Source organism: Micromys minutus (assembly GCF_963924665.1).
Source record: "Micromys minutus genome assembly, chromosome: 23".
NCBI lineage: Eukaryota > Metazoa > Chordata > Mammalia > Rodentia > Muridae > Micromys > Micromys minutus.
The window spans coordinates 988,711-1,005,000 of record NC_137958.1 but is presented as its reverse complement, the minus strand read 5'-3'; the positions used below and the strand labels follow the sequence as shown (position 1 = coordinate 1,005,000).

Genomic DNA, 16,290 nt, shown 5'->3' with positions numbered 1-16,290 from the left:
TTACATTTGAAATGTCCCCTTCCCCCATCCCGCTCCCACCTCCCCCACATGTCTTCAGGAAGGTGCACTTGCTCCTAATCACCCTCTCCACCCCACTGCCTTTAATTGGATTTAAAGAAAGAAATGATGTGCCTCCTTTTGACAGGAGCATATACACCTTTGTGGGATGCAAGCATACATTTTGTTTGTTACTTATTTGTGTTTACATTCAGGCTTTATGCAGCCATAAAAAAACCATAGAATTGTGTCCTTTACAGAGAGCAGAAGATGAAGACTATGGTGTTATATGAAATAGGCCAGATTGAGAAAGACAAATGTGAGGTATTTTCTGTAAGTCCAGTTTTGAAGCAGCATGCCTTTATTAGTCAGATGCATCCTGACAGGGTTAGCTTTTACTTTGGACTTTAAAGGCTCAAGATTGGAAGGCCAAGGCTGACATCAGGTGTGTTCCTGTCAGCACTGAGGAGATTACATAGAACCGTAGGTATGTGATGCCAGGACACATGTCCATGTCTCCACAGTAGCAATAAATGTAGTGGGTTCCTTTTTATCCTGCCCTTTGTCCCCCAAGCTTCGCCCCCTAATAGTAGACAGGAGAGAAACAAGAATAGAGGGGAGAGACACCTGAATATGATTTCTTTCTTTTTGTTTCTTCCTTGACCACAGCTACTAACAAACCACAACCAACCTCCCCAAATGACCAGCACCCACCCACCCTGCCTCTCCGCATCCTCGAATTTACATATCATATAAAAGTTCCCAAAACTTCAAACGTCACACTATCGCAGAAATTCCCTGCGGCTGGCTAAACGATTCTTCTGCCGGAGCGTGAGGCACATCTTGGTCAGCTGCTGCAGACAGTCCAAAGCCGCCCCACACCCTACACCTGGGATTAAAGTGAAAGCACATTTTTATAATATTTCTGTGTTTCTAAAGAGACAAAAATGACAGAATTCTCAAAAATGTCACTACAATAAGTGCCGGTTTCATCTGTTGTAGGAAGATCTATTAAGCTTCCTAAGCACTCCTCCAACTAGAGTTTTATTTTCTCCCTGCTGAATATAACCATCACACAGTAACACCGAGTCTTTAGGAGGAGGGCATCATGGGGCAAAATCATGATATCCATACACCGGAAGAAAAGAGAATGTGGGCAGGCGGCTGGGAGTGCCTGGCTTCAGACCAGCTCTGCTGTGGTCTGTGGTAGTGGGCATGATTGTTGATGAATTGGTAAGTGCGGGATACATAGGTAGCCATGAACTCCATGAGTGTTTGTGCACTTACAGGAGTCACATGTAAGTATGTATGTATTATGTACATATGTACATGTGTGTGTATGTGAGCGTTGCTCTGATACATAATGAAATACATGACCATGTTTGCAGCAATGAGCTGGAGATGACTTTCCTTGTTTTCCTTAGCCTAGTGATTCTTCTGAGCGTGCTACTCATTTGGCTGGCACCAAGGAAGAAAAGGACCTACCAGAAGTTACCAAGACAAGCAGACCTCTGGTAAGTCACGGGGATGGAGGTGGGGATTCCGGTGAAAACAGTCACGAAGAACTTTACAACAATGCAGTGTGGACGACCACATCTGTTCACATTCCTGATCAGTCCCAACTTCCCATCAGTTTCTAAGAAAAACATTCAGCAGCAAAGCAGCCCAAGCTAATAGGTAAATACACGTCCTATAAAAACAGAGAAGCAATCAGTCACTCGATAGTGGAATTTCCTTTCCTTTCCCTTCTTCCCCTCTCCTGGCCTGCTCCCCGCCTTCTGTAGTCACCACACCCACGATGGAAGAGCCCAGTGAGACGGGGCAATAGCCAAGGCTCCATCTGTGTAGAGGACACTGGCTCTGTTTGGGGCTTTCTGGAGCTTTTCACACATACGTGTCTACTGGCAGTACATTCATAGTGTGTGTGGATGGATCACAAACTAATACTGTGTGAGAGAGGCCAGATAGAGCATTCAATGTCAAAATACAAGAAGTGGGCACTATCTCAATCAACTGCTTAAAAGCCAGCCCATAGTAAGTCTTACTATGCAAGTTCATGGTAAGTTCATTAGTAACCCAGATACTCACTTTGCAATACACTGCTAACAGAGCATTAATGGCTGTCCATGTTCTGTACGATGGATCTTTGACTGACTCACAGATGGTACTACGTTTGCGTGCTTATCAAGGATTTACAATCCAACTGCTATCATCAGAATCCTAGTCTACAGATCACTTCTCAGAGAGATAAAAGAAGACACGTTTTTCTTATGATCAGTCAGCACAATGAAGTGTTTATTGGAGACATTCGTTTACTGAAGAGACAGAGTAGTCAATCTAGTTTACAGCCAAGCGTCTTGGGTGAAAAGTCAAATCCAGTGCCTGTCGTTGACTCATAACTCACCAGAAAATACAACCGTGCTGTCTGTTCCAAGTCACCAGTGGCATCTGTGTTTCTTGTGGAAGAAAACCTAAGGAGCCTTCATTTAAACAAGTAAGAGTTTGTTGTAATCACAAGTTAAGAAACTGATGATTAGACCTTGAGCTATTGGTCTTCTGTTTAGGAAATTTTCTCCTGTGCCTATGTGTTCTAAGGTTTTTCCCTACTTTCTCATATAATAGTTTTAGTGTACCTGGTTTAATGTGGAGATCTTTGATCCACTTACACTTGAGCTTTGTACAAGGAGATAAGAACGGGTCTATTTTCATTCTTCTGCATGCTGAGTGCCAGTTGGTTCAGCACCATTTGTTGAATAGGCTGTCCTTTTTCCATTGAATGTTTACAACTCCTTTGTCAAAAATCAGGTGACCAAATATGTGAGGGCTCATTTCTGGATCTTCTATTCCATTGATCCACGTGCCTATTTCCGTACCAGTACCATGCAGTTTTCAGCACAATTGCCTTGTAATATAGCTCTAAGGTCAAAGATTGACAAATGGGACTTAATAAGATTGCAAAGTTTCTGTAAGGCTAAAGACACTATCATGAAAACAAAACGGCAGCCAACACAGTGGGAAAAGATATTTACCAACCCCATATCAGATAGAGGCCTAATATCCAAGGTATGTAAAGAACTCAAAAAGCAAGATACCAGAGAATCAAACAACCCTATTAAAAAATGGGGTACAGACTTAAACAAAAATTTCTCAATTGAGGAATATCGAATGGCTGAGAAACATCTAAGGAAGTGCTCAACATCCTTAGCTATCAGGGAAATTCAAATCAAAACAACTCTGAGATTCCACCTCACACCAGTCAGATTGGCCAAGATCCAAAACTCAGATGACAGTAGATGCTGGCGAGGATGTGGAGAAAGAGGAACAATTCTCCACTGCTGGTGGGGTTGTAAACTGATACAACCACTCTGGAAATCAGTCTGGTGGTTCCTCAGAAAAATGGACATAGTACTACCTGAAGATCCAGCTATTCCACTTCTGGGCATTTACCCCAGAGAAGCTCCAACATACAACAAAGACACATGCACCACAATGTTCATTGCAGCTCTATTTATAATAGCCAGAAGCTGGAAAGAGCCCAGATGTCCTTCAGTAGATGAATGGATACAAAAATTGTGCTACATTTACACAATGGAGTACTACTCAGCTATCAGAAACAATGGCCTAACAAAATTCTCAAGAAAATGAATGCATCTAGAGAATGTCATCCTGAGTGAGATAACCCAGTCACAAAAGAACAGACATAATATGCAGTCACTGATAATGGGATACTAACCCCAGAAAGCTCTGAATACCCCAGAAACAATCCACAGACTGTGTGAAGATCAAGAAAAAAAAATATATTTTAATTAAAATAGAACTGTATCACATCCCCCTTTCCTTCCTACAGCCCCTCCCAGTTTCTCTCCTATCTCCTCAAATCAATAACCTCTTTTCCTATATTATTGTTACATATATACATATGTGTATGTATATGTACCCACAAATACTTAATTACAACCTTATAGAAAATGTATTTGTATACTTTTATGCAAAAGGTTAAAAATCTGTACATTTATCTTTGTTTTATAAAATAAAGTTTAAAAAAACTGATGATTAACATACTCACCCCACCCCCAAAAAAACCCAGCAGTTGCAAACAGCAGAGTGGTGACCAACTCCTTCCGCTGTGGGTTGAGTCCTTGTCCCAAGCCTGTTTGAGAAAACCATGCTAATGTCCCAACTGTGCTCACACAGATCTTCTGCTTTCTTGGAGACCTTCACAGCACAGCAGGATGTCTCTTATTCTCCAGGATCAGACTGTAGCATCCTTCACAGTTAGAGGAATTTTCCTTTAGTTGCTTAGACCCTGTTCTCTTAAAAATAACTTACCTGGGTTTCCCATTTAAGCCTTTGGCTTTATTTTGTGGGTCTTGTGAGTGTTTCAGTTTTCTGGAGTCTGAACTTTGACAAAGATCTTGATTTTTACTTCATTCATTCTGGTCATGCTCATTGAGTCTTTCCCATCTTCTCCCATCAGCCGTTGGAGATTTTCTTCCATAGTATCTTAGATTGACTTTTCTCTTCAGTTCCTGTGGTTCATCTTTCTAGAACACAACACTGCATGGCTATTGCTTTGCTTGAGTCATATGTTACTACTTGCTAATTTTTACCTCACATCAGTCTCCTGGCCGTGTATTTATACTTCTTCAACATTGTTTCAAATTCGTACATTATTTTCTCGGTCATAATTGTATAGTTATTTAGGTTTCTATATCTTTGTGCAGATTTCAGAAAGCACATTTGTATTTCCCAAGAAAACAGCTTCTTCATAACCTTCCCATTGTGTAGTAATGTGCTCAGAATGAGAATGGCTTAAGTCTTTGGAGATACAGGTTATGTCTGTGCTGTCTTGAAATTGACACACAATTCACAAATCACACATGATACTTTAAGTGTGTCATTCAGCTGGTGCTAACAGACATCCTCCCCTGAAAGTCAGTCAGTATGAGTGTGGAAAATGGCCATCACCACACCCAAGGCCTTTCCATTGGACGTTCCCTCTTCCTTCCTGGGCACACGGTGATGACCGGCATCTTTTCTCCTTTTCATCTCTGTTGAAACAGAGTATTTACAGGATTGTATCTGCTTTATTTCCCTCATAATTATAATTTTAAGATCAACTAATTTGTTACATATTCTTGTAGCAGATAATACTCCATTTTATAACAATGCCTCCTGTTGCTGTATCTGTTTACGTCATGATGGATGTTTAGATTGCTTCCAGTTTGGCCTATTGTGAGCAATGCTGTCATGAGCATTCATGTAGCTAAGGGGTGTGTACTCATATTTCTGTAAAGAGCCCACATAATTCATATTGTTGCCAAACACTAAACACAGATAGCATCAGTGCACACAGAATCAGCACACTGCTCTCAGCAGGGAATAATTTCATAGGTAAATCTGACAGTGAAATTCCATCAGAATTCAAAAAGACTACAGTGGGAAATCACACCTGGAATGGCTCGTATGTGTAATTATCTTGTGTGGAGGATGCTGTAAATCAGCTCTGGTGTGTGTGGATGAGTTCACATGAGAAACAAAATAACTACCATGTACATAGCTTTTCAGTATCTTCAGTGTCTACTAAGATATGAACATTTATTGTTTTCCCCAAACTTTCCAACGGTAAATGTTTTGTTTAGAGAACTTGGGAACTTTGGGGAAGTGGCCTGCTCCAGGACTCAAACAGGGAACTATAATGCTTCAGTGAGCAACCCTGGTAAGGGACTGGGGCTCCCCCACTGCTGGCATCTAGAGTCCTCTGCTTGAGGTTCCAGTGATGGGGGCACTTCTGGTCAAGTCTGTGGTCCTAGAGTTTGTTCTTCTCTGCTTCCCAAACCTTCCACATCCCACTCCTCAACACTGTGAATCAAAGTCCTCAGAGCATCAAAGGGAAACTACCACACACACGTGCTCCCCACACGTGCTCCCCTGAAGGAGGTCTCAGTACTTACTGCTCCTGCAAGGTCTGGAGCAGAGCTGGAATGCATTGACTTTTCAATTGATTTATGTAGGAAATCGTTGCATTTCCTCTGTAGCTAAGTGGAATTCGTTTCCTCACAGGCAGAACTGTTTCTGTGTTAGTAGGCATTTATCTTTAAGGTGTGTAGAGTGGGCGGGAGCAGGCAAGCCCTCCCCAGACGCAAAATCAGAGAGAGGAAGGTGCTGTCTCACTTCCTGTAAAGATGGATCACTATTGTTTTCTCTCTAGTGCCTCCCCTGTGACCTGAGACCCCTTCTCTCTTGTGCGTAGCCCACTCACCCTCAAAGCACTTGGTTTATTTTATTTAGATAGTATGCTTTATATTTTTCTCAGCTTATGTTTAAGGGCTATGTATGTAAGAGAGAAGTCTACCTAGCACCTGTGTTTGCAACCATTCTTAATGATGTCCTGCATCCTCCCCTTACTTATCCATTCTTTATCATCCTGTTTTTCTCATCTTCTCCAAGAAAATTTCCCCTATGCTACTTAATTTTTAAAAACAATTTTTGTGTATGGGTGTTTGCTTCAATGTATGTTTTTTACTATGTGTGTGCCTAGTGGTCTAAGAATCCAGAAGAGGCACCATGGTGGTGCCTGCCACTGACACCCTCTGAAGGAGCAGCAAGTACTCATAACCATGAATCCATCTTAATTGGTTTTCCATTTAGAAGTTGCTGTCAGTTGTTCTGCTGTGGAATTCTTTGCTAATCTAACTCCAGGGCTCTGAAAATTTGGTTCTGTATAAAATAATCTGCCATTTATAGTGATTTTGGTGGGAGGAGGGGCAGGTAGTTGTTATTTTGCCACCTTGATTGACTTCTTCAGTCAGGCTCTGAGTTCAGTTTCTTTCTTTTAAAAGTTCTGTTTTATCTGTATCTGTTTGTCTATCATCTATTTATCCACTCACCTCTCTCTGTCTCTCTCTCTATCTATCTATCTATCTATCTATCTATCATCTATCATCTATCATCTGTCTTTCTGTCATCAATCCATCCATCATCTCTCTACCTATCATCCATCCATCTGTCGTCTCTGCATCTATTACCCATCTATGTCTATCACTCGTCTGTCTGTCCATTCTCTATCATCTCTACCACCATCATCATCTACTTACCATCTGCCATCTATCTACCCACCGATTCTGTATCTATTTACTGTCTAAGCTGTCTATCTATCCATCTCTTCTGCCCCTTTATTCGCTAGCTATCCATTCTATCTTTCTGTCATCTTTATCATCCATCTTCTCATCTATCCTGCTACATCTATCTATTATCTACCTATCCATTTAGTCCGTCTGTCTATCCATTCTGTGTCCATCTTAACATCTTTATCTAACAACCATCTGTTATCTGTCTGTAATCCACCTTGTCTGTCTGTCTGATTTACTTATTTATTTATGACCAATAAGGTCTCACATAGCCCAGGTTAGCTTCCAACCCTCTGTAGCTGAGGATGAGCAGAATTCCTCCCGCCTCCCTCCACCAAGGGCTGGGGCCACAACTATGCATCACCACCCACCACTTTCCCCATCGTTACAGAATTTAAAACATCTGGAGGAAAAGAGACAAATAAAATGACAAGTGGATTTTTAACATATTTTGTTTTGTAGTTCTCGAGCACATTCACTTTTATCTCATTAATTCAAGAAAATTCACACCTTCATTTTAGTCCTTACTGCAAACAATAGCAAAAAAAAAAAAAAAAAAAAAAAAAAAAAGAAAAAAAAAAAAGAAGAGCTCAAACCTCTCTAGCTTTATCAATAAAACTTTAGTACCATTGCAGGTGACTTCTACAAGAAAAAAATTGTCATATAATTTGCTTTAAAACAAAAGGAAAAGATAGGTAGTTTTCATATACATTCAGATTTAGAACGAGAAGTTCAGTTCTGGCAGGGCGGTCACATGGTCACATGGACATGGTCAGATCTGATCATCGGTGTCTGCCGCCCTTAGATCTGTGCTCCCAGTCTACCAACTGTCCTTACCTGTACAGGGCACTTGGCAGCTCCATGCTGCCCTTGTGGTCTTCTTGAAAGCAGGTGTGTGTGTGTGTGTGTGTGTGTGTGTGTGTGTGTAGTGTGTTTGTGTGTGTGTGTGTGTATATGTGTGTGTGGTGTGTGTGTTTGTTTGTGTGTTTGTGTGTGGTGTGGTGTGGTGTGTTCATGTGTTCCTGTGTGTGTGTGCGTGTGTGTGGATGTGTTCAAGTGTGCATGCATGCATGCATGCATGTATAACATAGTTTGTTAACCAGGTCTTCCTTTGTACAGCAGTCTATTATATAATTCACAGTCATCCTGCCTCTGCCTCTTCAGTGCTGGGATTAAAACCAACATGTCTGATTCTATTCCTATTGCTCGGGAAACTGATCTGCCTTAGTTTCCCCAGAAACACTTTGGATGAGGCTATGTCTGTGCCTTATTGCCCGCACTTGCTGCATGATTCTTCTTCCTGCCCCAGGAACCTAAAAATTTAATACCTAGCTTTCCAGTAATTTACCAAGATAGTTCTGAGACAAAGAGAGCATGTGGCAGGTAGTAGCAGTATCTGTCGCAAATGTCAGCGTCACCAGAGTGGCGTGGCACGCATGGCCGTGTGCACCGGTGTAACCTGGATGGTTATCCCTTCACACCTGTCACACACAACTCCTGGGGCCATGCGAAGCACAGCCGGACAGGGAAGTAAGCCTGGAGTAATGGTGGTTCCTTTGTTTTTCCCTTTAGCCAGATGACGCTTCTCTCAACACTACCACCCTGTCCAACGGTGCCCAGGGTGAAGAAGGTGGTTTCGTGGCCCTCCAGAGTGGCTCTGTGGTAAGTCTTCAATGCCCGAACAATTGCACATTAGGACAGCAATTTCAGAAGGAAAGAAGAGCTACTTCTTCAAGATGGATGAAGAAAACTTGAACTAGGATTGCACATAGCTGCCTGCCTGCCATCTGGCAGCCGGATAAGTACTCAAACGAAGGAATGGCCAGAGCTTCCTTTTGCCAAGCCCATAGGGCTTGCCTGTCCTCTAAGCTATGTGAGAGGCCAGTGCAGGTGTTAATGCATTCGAGACCAGCCTGAACCGCTTAGCGAGACCCTATGCCAAAAATGTTAGAAAAGGGACTGGTGAGTTGTGGCAAGTGTTTGCTGTGTAAGCATACGGGGTGCAGATAAAATCTCAGATGGATTGAGATTGTAATCTTAGCATCAGGAAGTCAGAGATAGGCAGATATCTGGTTCTCACTGGCCTAACTAGGCCAATTTAGCCTGATCTGTGAGCCTCAGGTCCCAGGGAGATATCCTGCCTTAAAAAACGATATGGTTGTCTCCTGAGAAATAAGCCAAGGTTAGCCTCATGCTTACACACACACACACATGCACACATGAACAGACATGCACACCTCACACACACACAATTAATGAATATTAAATAGCAAAAATGTTAGAGTATAGCTCAAACCTAGCAACCGAGAGACCCTAGGTTCAAACTGTAGAGTGGAGGGAGTTGTTAACTGTCATCTTCTATGTGGAATTCTCACAGAGTCTCCAGCAGCTTCCCGAGTTCCCTTCACTTCCCCACATCTTTGTTTCTTGGGAGAGAGAGAGCTCCTGTAGGACTTGGAGGCTCTGGATCGTGCCTGCCTGAATTCATCCCCAGCCTGCTTCTGAGGCCGCAAGCTCAGCCTCTCTTTTTGCCTAATCCACCCCCAACCTTGAGCAAAGCCATACTTTTTTGTCAAAAATCCATGTCATTTCCTCCACTTACACCACTGCAAGTGTGCACTAAGTGTCCCTGAGCCGGCTCTCTGCCAGTTACAGTAATAATGGTGGAGCCCTGTTTGATGGGATCTTGGTCTCTGATACTGCACTGAGGGGAGGCTGGGTGTTAGCCCACTGGAAGCTCAGGAGAGGTGGCACCTATCATCCCCAGGCAACAGTTTCTCAGTCACTGCCTGTCTTGAGGAGGAGTGATGCTCATGTCGGACCCAGTCCTGGGATTTGCTCGTTGTTTGGAAAACCAGTGTTGCTACTCAGATATGTGTAAACTGAACTCAACATCGATGCAGTGAGATTGTCTGTAGTTTAGAGATGACCTGAAATCTACCCCTTCTAATAGGATCCCATTTGGAAACTTTGGGGATCACAGCAGTTACCTGCAGCAGAGCTTACAGAATCCTGCCAGTTCCGTTTGGCTTGGAAGCCTCCTTCACTGAGAATCTCTATTTACTGTCTCAGCTGCTGGTACTCAGGCACCCAAGCCACTGCTGTGTATCAGCCCCAACTTCTCCTACCTCACCTCTCTTCACACCCACCTCTGGGGCCCATGGGTATTCTCCTGTGAGTGCTTGTGGACTACTGGTACCTGTGTCCTTCATTACAGTTTCTTCTTTGGTTCAGGTTCCTGGTCACCTTCTTCATAGCTGAAGGAGCCATTAGCTTTCTATCCCTTATGATCCTCATTTTCACAGCTATGCCTCCCAAATCCACAGCGCACCTCTTGCTTGAAGCTCTCGGGCTCTCTGAAGCATTCTAGTTTACAGGAGAGCTCAAGACACGGTGTATGATCACTGGTCTGCACTGGACCTCAAACATTCCTCCTGCCAGTGCCTTGTTCATGGCAGCAATGTGAAGTATGAATCCCTCACTCCGTTCCCACCAGGGATGATGGCAGACATTCCCCGTGTGGTTTAGTCTCCCATGCAGTGAGCACACTCGTGGGTCCCGTGGAGTGGTTCCGCCTTCATTCTTTGCTTCCGGCTTGTCTTCATCATTGATTCCTTTTGGACATTGATCTGAAGGAATTCTTTCCTGGCCACACATGGTCTGCATGGCGATCCCTAGAAGGTTTAGAAGAGATGGGAGAAGTTGAGAAGTTCGGGAGAAGGACCAGAGCTAGAGGCTGGAGTTCATCAGTCAGTCATTGTTTTTTCCTGAAATTATAATTGGATGTCAGTGTGATACAAATAAAGCAGTATCAGGGCTAAGACAGTTTCCCTGGCAACAGTATTTAGCTTCTTGTTATTTCAGAGGGTCTTTATTTATAGATGTTGATTGCGGGTGTTGTTGGGGTACCCTTCAATGCCAGCTCAACACTCCCTGTACTCTATGCTGGAATGTTCTCGAACTTTCTCTGTGAGAAACCACATTCCCCATCTCATCTCATGGGTTCTTCCTTATAGGGGCCCCGATCCACCAGCTGGGAGACTCTCTGGGGTGGCAGGCCTTCTGACCCTTGGGTGAGAGAATACTAAGTTCTCTGACATTGCAGACACTAATCTCTAGCAGCTACAAGTCTTGGGTGCCTGTATTACTTCATAGTGCACCAGGACTCCAAGTTTCGTCCCTGGGGAGACTTCAACACCTTATCCACTAGAATTGGCTTTGTGGAGTGTGATACAGTGACCTCCTATTAGCTCTTCTGAAGGATTTCACTTGTACAGTAGTGCCCTCTCACCCAAATCTGTATCATTTACTGTATCTGAAATGGCCGTATGTAAACCTCCACATTTCTAGAGGTCTGCCTTTGAAATTTGCTAGAGTGAAGTTCACCTGCAAGTCTTCCTCTTTCTTCTGAGAAAAGATTCCTTCCAGGCGAACTCAGAGAGATGGCATGCCTTCCTCTTGAAAGGCTCATTAGTGCTTTTCTTGTAATGTTTCAGAATTAAGCAGAATATTTGTTCCGGATGTCTAAGCCTCATAATTGCTTTATTATAGACTGTAGGTTGAATTACATCAAATAATCATCCAATATTGATGGAGATGAATGTTTTGAACTGCAGACTCTCCAACTGCAGATGGAAGATATTTTCATTGTATCTGTACTGAATGTGCACAGATGTTTCTTCTTGCCATTCCTTTTTCAGTAGTGGAACAGCTGAGAGGCAGTGTAGCAGCTATTTGAATAGCACTTACACCCTGAGGTGCTAACACGCTGCAGGGTGCTTTAAGAAACTGGAGAGGTATGCATTGGTCAGATGCAAATGCTAAGCTACCTGCAGGAGTTCCAGGACCCAATTCCTGCCCCAGGATCACTGATGGACAGGTGAAATTAAATTATTCTCATTCTGATCCCTGGGTAGCAAGAGACTGCTTCCTTGCTTTGTTTTGCTGCAAGATCTCCTTTGAGTAAGTCCCCCAGTGACCAAAATATCCCACTAGGCTCCACTTGTCACAGTGTCTACCACCTGCCAATAGTGCTCAGTAAAAAACCGAGACTGGGAGATGCATTTGGAAGATGCATCATATTAAAACTACAGGCATGGGTGGCCTATATACTGTAGTGATCAGTTTTTAGAGTCACCAGAAATATGACTGATGCTGAACTTTCATGACCTAAGAACTGTCTTTTATCTAGAAATTACAGTGTACAGGCATCTGCATTTTAGGACTTGGTCATCTATTTTCATGTGATTTGTATCATTAGGGGAATTTAAATCTCATTTGAGATCAAGCTGGAATCAAAAGAAATTAGGAAGCTGAGGGGCTGAGGCTCCCTTGTGCAACCTGCATCACATGATACAGGATCTTTTGTCAAGCAGGTGTGCAGCGACTGATAAACACATGTATGAATAAAACACAAGGCTGCATAGTTTGTGGGAGGAAAGGGCAGATTTTGTGTGTGAGGCACTTATAACACTTCCTAGGACGCCAGTTTCCTGAAGTCACACATGTAGGATGATGGCAGATAATAACTCTGCATTAGAATTCATAGTTTTGCATCAAATTTTTTGGTAGAATCAATTTCTGTCTCTCTCTCTCTCTCTCTCTCTCTCTCTCTCTCTCTCTCTCTCTCTCTCTCTCTCTCTCTCTCTCTCTCTTCTAATGGAGCAGGTAGGTACAGAGATCTGGAGCAGGGTTTCTGTGAGGAAGGCACCACATTGAAAATGGAGATTTGATTTAAAAGAGCATTCCTTAATTTGGAAATTTTTTTAGTGTTATTGTTTTGAGACAGGATCTTACTATGTGAACCAGACTACCCTGGAATGTACTATGTAGATCAGACTGGCATAGGATCCTCTATGTAAACATTGATGGTCTAGAGCCTTCTATGTAGATCAGGCTGGTCTAGAACTCAGTGTTAGACCAGGCTGACCTAGAAGCTGCTATGTTGACCAGGCTGGTCTGTAACTTCACCTGGTGATTGGCCTCTTGTGTACGGGGATTAGAGGCAGATATCCACCACACCTGACATGATAGTTAACTTTTTTGTTAATTGTTACTATTCCAGAATTCACATAAGAGAATCGAAATGCTAATATTAGCACTATGACTGTAATTGAAACAATGTATGCAGCTTAGCAGATGTAATTATCAAATATATGTCAGTGAGCATTCTAATTACTATACCTTTGCAGAAGCAGGCAAATATAGGTGGAGTTAGTTATGACAACATCAGCAGAGTTCCTTTGAGAAACTTGGGGCAAGCCACAGCCATCTAAACCAACCGTAGAGACAACTGGGATTATTGCAAACCATTTGTGAGACCAAGAACTGTATTTGTGAGAAGAAAAAACCTCATATATTACAGAACATAAATGTGATGATTGAGATGGAAGGTCAGGCTGGAGAGATGGCAGAGCTGTTGAAAGCTAGGCTTACAACCAAGAATATAAAAGTCGAAGGGCCGCTGTATTTGTAATGAACTTATTCCTCCTCTTTCCTTGTTTGGCAGTCAATACTCAAGGCTATCCCAGATATTCCCGTCCACGCCAATGGCTCTGCAGATGCTGAGCAGTCGGTTCAGAAGGCATTGATGGGTGAGTGGCATGTTCCCTGGTGAGACTGTTCTGTCCCCTGGTGACACTATGCTGTGCCTTCTTGCTTTGTATCTGACTTTCAGTGCAGTTAGCAGTTTGTTTTTAGTATTTAACTTAACCCATCCACTTATAACACTGACTGTGTTAAAACCATAAATGTATACATAGTACTTATCTGCAAAGATACTTGTGTGGGATGTTGTAGTAAACATTAATAGAAAAATGGCAGGTTTGTCTCTCTATCGGCCCTGAGGTCTCACTCCTCAGGCCCGACCCTGATACAGAGCCACGTGCACCTCTGTCACCCAGTCTGAGCTGCCACCACGGCCCAACTTGTCTGTGCAATCTCCTTCCCTGGCGGTTTTCTACAGCCTGTTCTCTGCCTCTGTCCTGGGTTGTTTTTCTACCCCAAAATTCCACATAAATACAACTCTACAGCCCGATAGCTTTTCACACCAGTTTATATATTCAACTCTCAATCCAAAAACCCTCTACACAACAAGATTACATCAAATAGACAAAGATAGAAATTGCCCTTCTATATGAGATATTAGACCTATAAAATCCTTAATGTTCATAGATATTTAATGCCAATCAATATCACCTGGGTCTAGCTGGTCCTTGGGAACCTCCATCTAGCCACGACCTTCACCCTCCGTCCTTTGACCTCAGACCTCGAAGCCCTCTTCACATCCCTCGCCCCGCCCAGTCACTGGCTTTCCTTTATTTTACTAATTAAAATGGAAAGGTTCAGTTTGAGTCATATGACTAGGCAGCCCTTCTTGGGAAAGTGGAATTAACATTAAAGTACAAACAGCTTCAGGACAATCTACAGTGGGGTACACAAGTATGAGTGATGTTTTGATGGACACATTGTATAGATCCGTGGATAGTGTTTGCATCGGGCTGAACCTATCCAACTCTTAAGCACATCTCATCATTTACCACAGTGCATTCTTCTGATGAAGTTTTTAAGTTCCTTTCTTGGAAGTTTTTGAATTATGTAGCACATAGTTGTTATAGTCGGTCACCAGGCTTGGCAGTGGTCCTCAGAACGTGTTAGCCTTATCTGACTGCGCTCTGCTGCTCAGCCACACATCGCTTCCCATCTTATCCTGCATGACATGTTAAGATTCTGTTGCTTCGAGCACTCCCTTCCTTGCTCTCCTTCAGATAGCCTATTGTGTCACCAAAGACAGTGTTAACTCAGCTAAATGGGAAGGGAAACCTTCCTTCACTTCCAACAAGTAAAGTAAGAGATTTCTGCTCAGGCAGTGGCTTTGGCTTCTGCTTCCCCAAAAGTACCATGATGTATCCAAATGTTACAAGAAGGCTATGAAGCTGCCTCAGGTAAGGCTCCCAGTTACTGAGGAAGAAAGTGTGTGTTGACCTTGAGCAGCTTCTTCTAGCATACAGACTATCAGGGCTGAGTCTTCTCTGAACTTCTGACACTGGAGACACTCAGAATGGAATCCTCCTAGTCCAGGACCAGGCCTGAGTTCATGCTTTTGGAATTCCTGTCTTTTGAGAAATGCACATCTTTCCCTGGAGAAGCACAGCTTACACTTTCTCCATCCACATCCAAATGCAAAGCGGCGTTGATGAAAACATCTCAGAATTGATCATGGTGATGGCAGCCCAGCTGTGACCCGCCACAATCCATCGAATTCATCCATCAAGCGATAAATTGCCTGATGTGTGAATTGTTTTTTAATAATGTTAATACCGAAAATAAAATAACCAAGAAGAGAAAGTTGCTGGAAATGCTTTCCCGTCGGTCTGTTTCCTGCCTGAGCTCTCGCTCTAACTGTACTGTCAGAGACCCACCCACACGAATGGCCCACTTGGCTCAGAGCATCCGCCTGCCTGGTTGCTCTCTCCAAAGGCTCTATCCTTCCTTCCTCTGTGCAGAGTGCAGCCTCTGCAGAAGTCAAGCATCCTGGCCCACCCTCCCTCTGCCATTTCCTAACTCCTCTGCAGTCCTTCTGTGTTCTAGCTCCTGTTCATGCTCTAGATTGTAAGGTGTGCGTTTATAAGCTTTTCCCCAGATTTTAACATTGACCCAAGCAGCTCTCTTACTAATCTTACTGATTAATTCTGTCTCTTGTCATTTTGATCTTCTTGACCTTTAGGCAGGGTCCTAAGAAGAAAATAGAAGATAAAGTATTTCATTTGTATCAAATGACTCTTTACTTTGCACATAAAGATGTTCTCGAGGCAGTGACACAAGGTGTCATCTTGAAATTCTACACAGAAGCCAGTTTTGTGTTAGACAAACACTTTGGGCTGAGAAATCATGTGTCTTAATTCACAGCCTGGCTTGAGAAAGGCAGCTGTGGGACATTTCTGTCATGTGACCCTGTCAAGTTCTGCTTAATATGCATCATCCAAAGGCTACGCCATTACCAAATGATAGAAAGTGAGAATAAGTCCCCACATACCCAGCAGTGGAGTCCACTCCGGGTAATCTTAAAAGGGGAATGTATTGGCGTGTGAGAGTAGAGAGCTTTTAACATCAGGGGAACACGGATCAGCCTCTAATCCCTCAAAACAGTTACAACTTGTAAGAG

The 16,290-nt window shown here is 43.1% G+C and overlaps 1 protein-coding gene across 1 annotated transcript in view; it reads left to right on the top strand.

Moving 5' to 3' along the window:
• Positions 1 to 16,290, top strand: part of ARHGAP28 (Rho GTPase activating protein 28) — a 156,800-nt gene that overhangs the window by 111,249 nt on the left and 29,261 nt on the right. Inside the window, exons 4-6 of the mRNA XM_080936341.1 lie at positions 1,422 to 1,511; positions 8,700 to 8,789; positions 13,636 to 13,720. Of these exons, the coding sequence (XP_080792467.1) occupies positions 1,422 to 1,511; positions 8,700 to 8,789; positions 13,636 to 13,720 (265 nt within the window). The remainder of the gene's footprint in view (positions 1 to 1,421; positions 1,512 to 8,699; positions 8,790 to 13,635; positions 13,721 to 16,290) is intronic.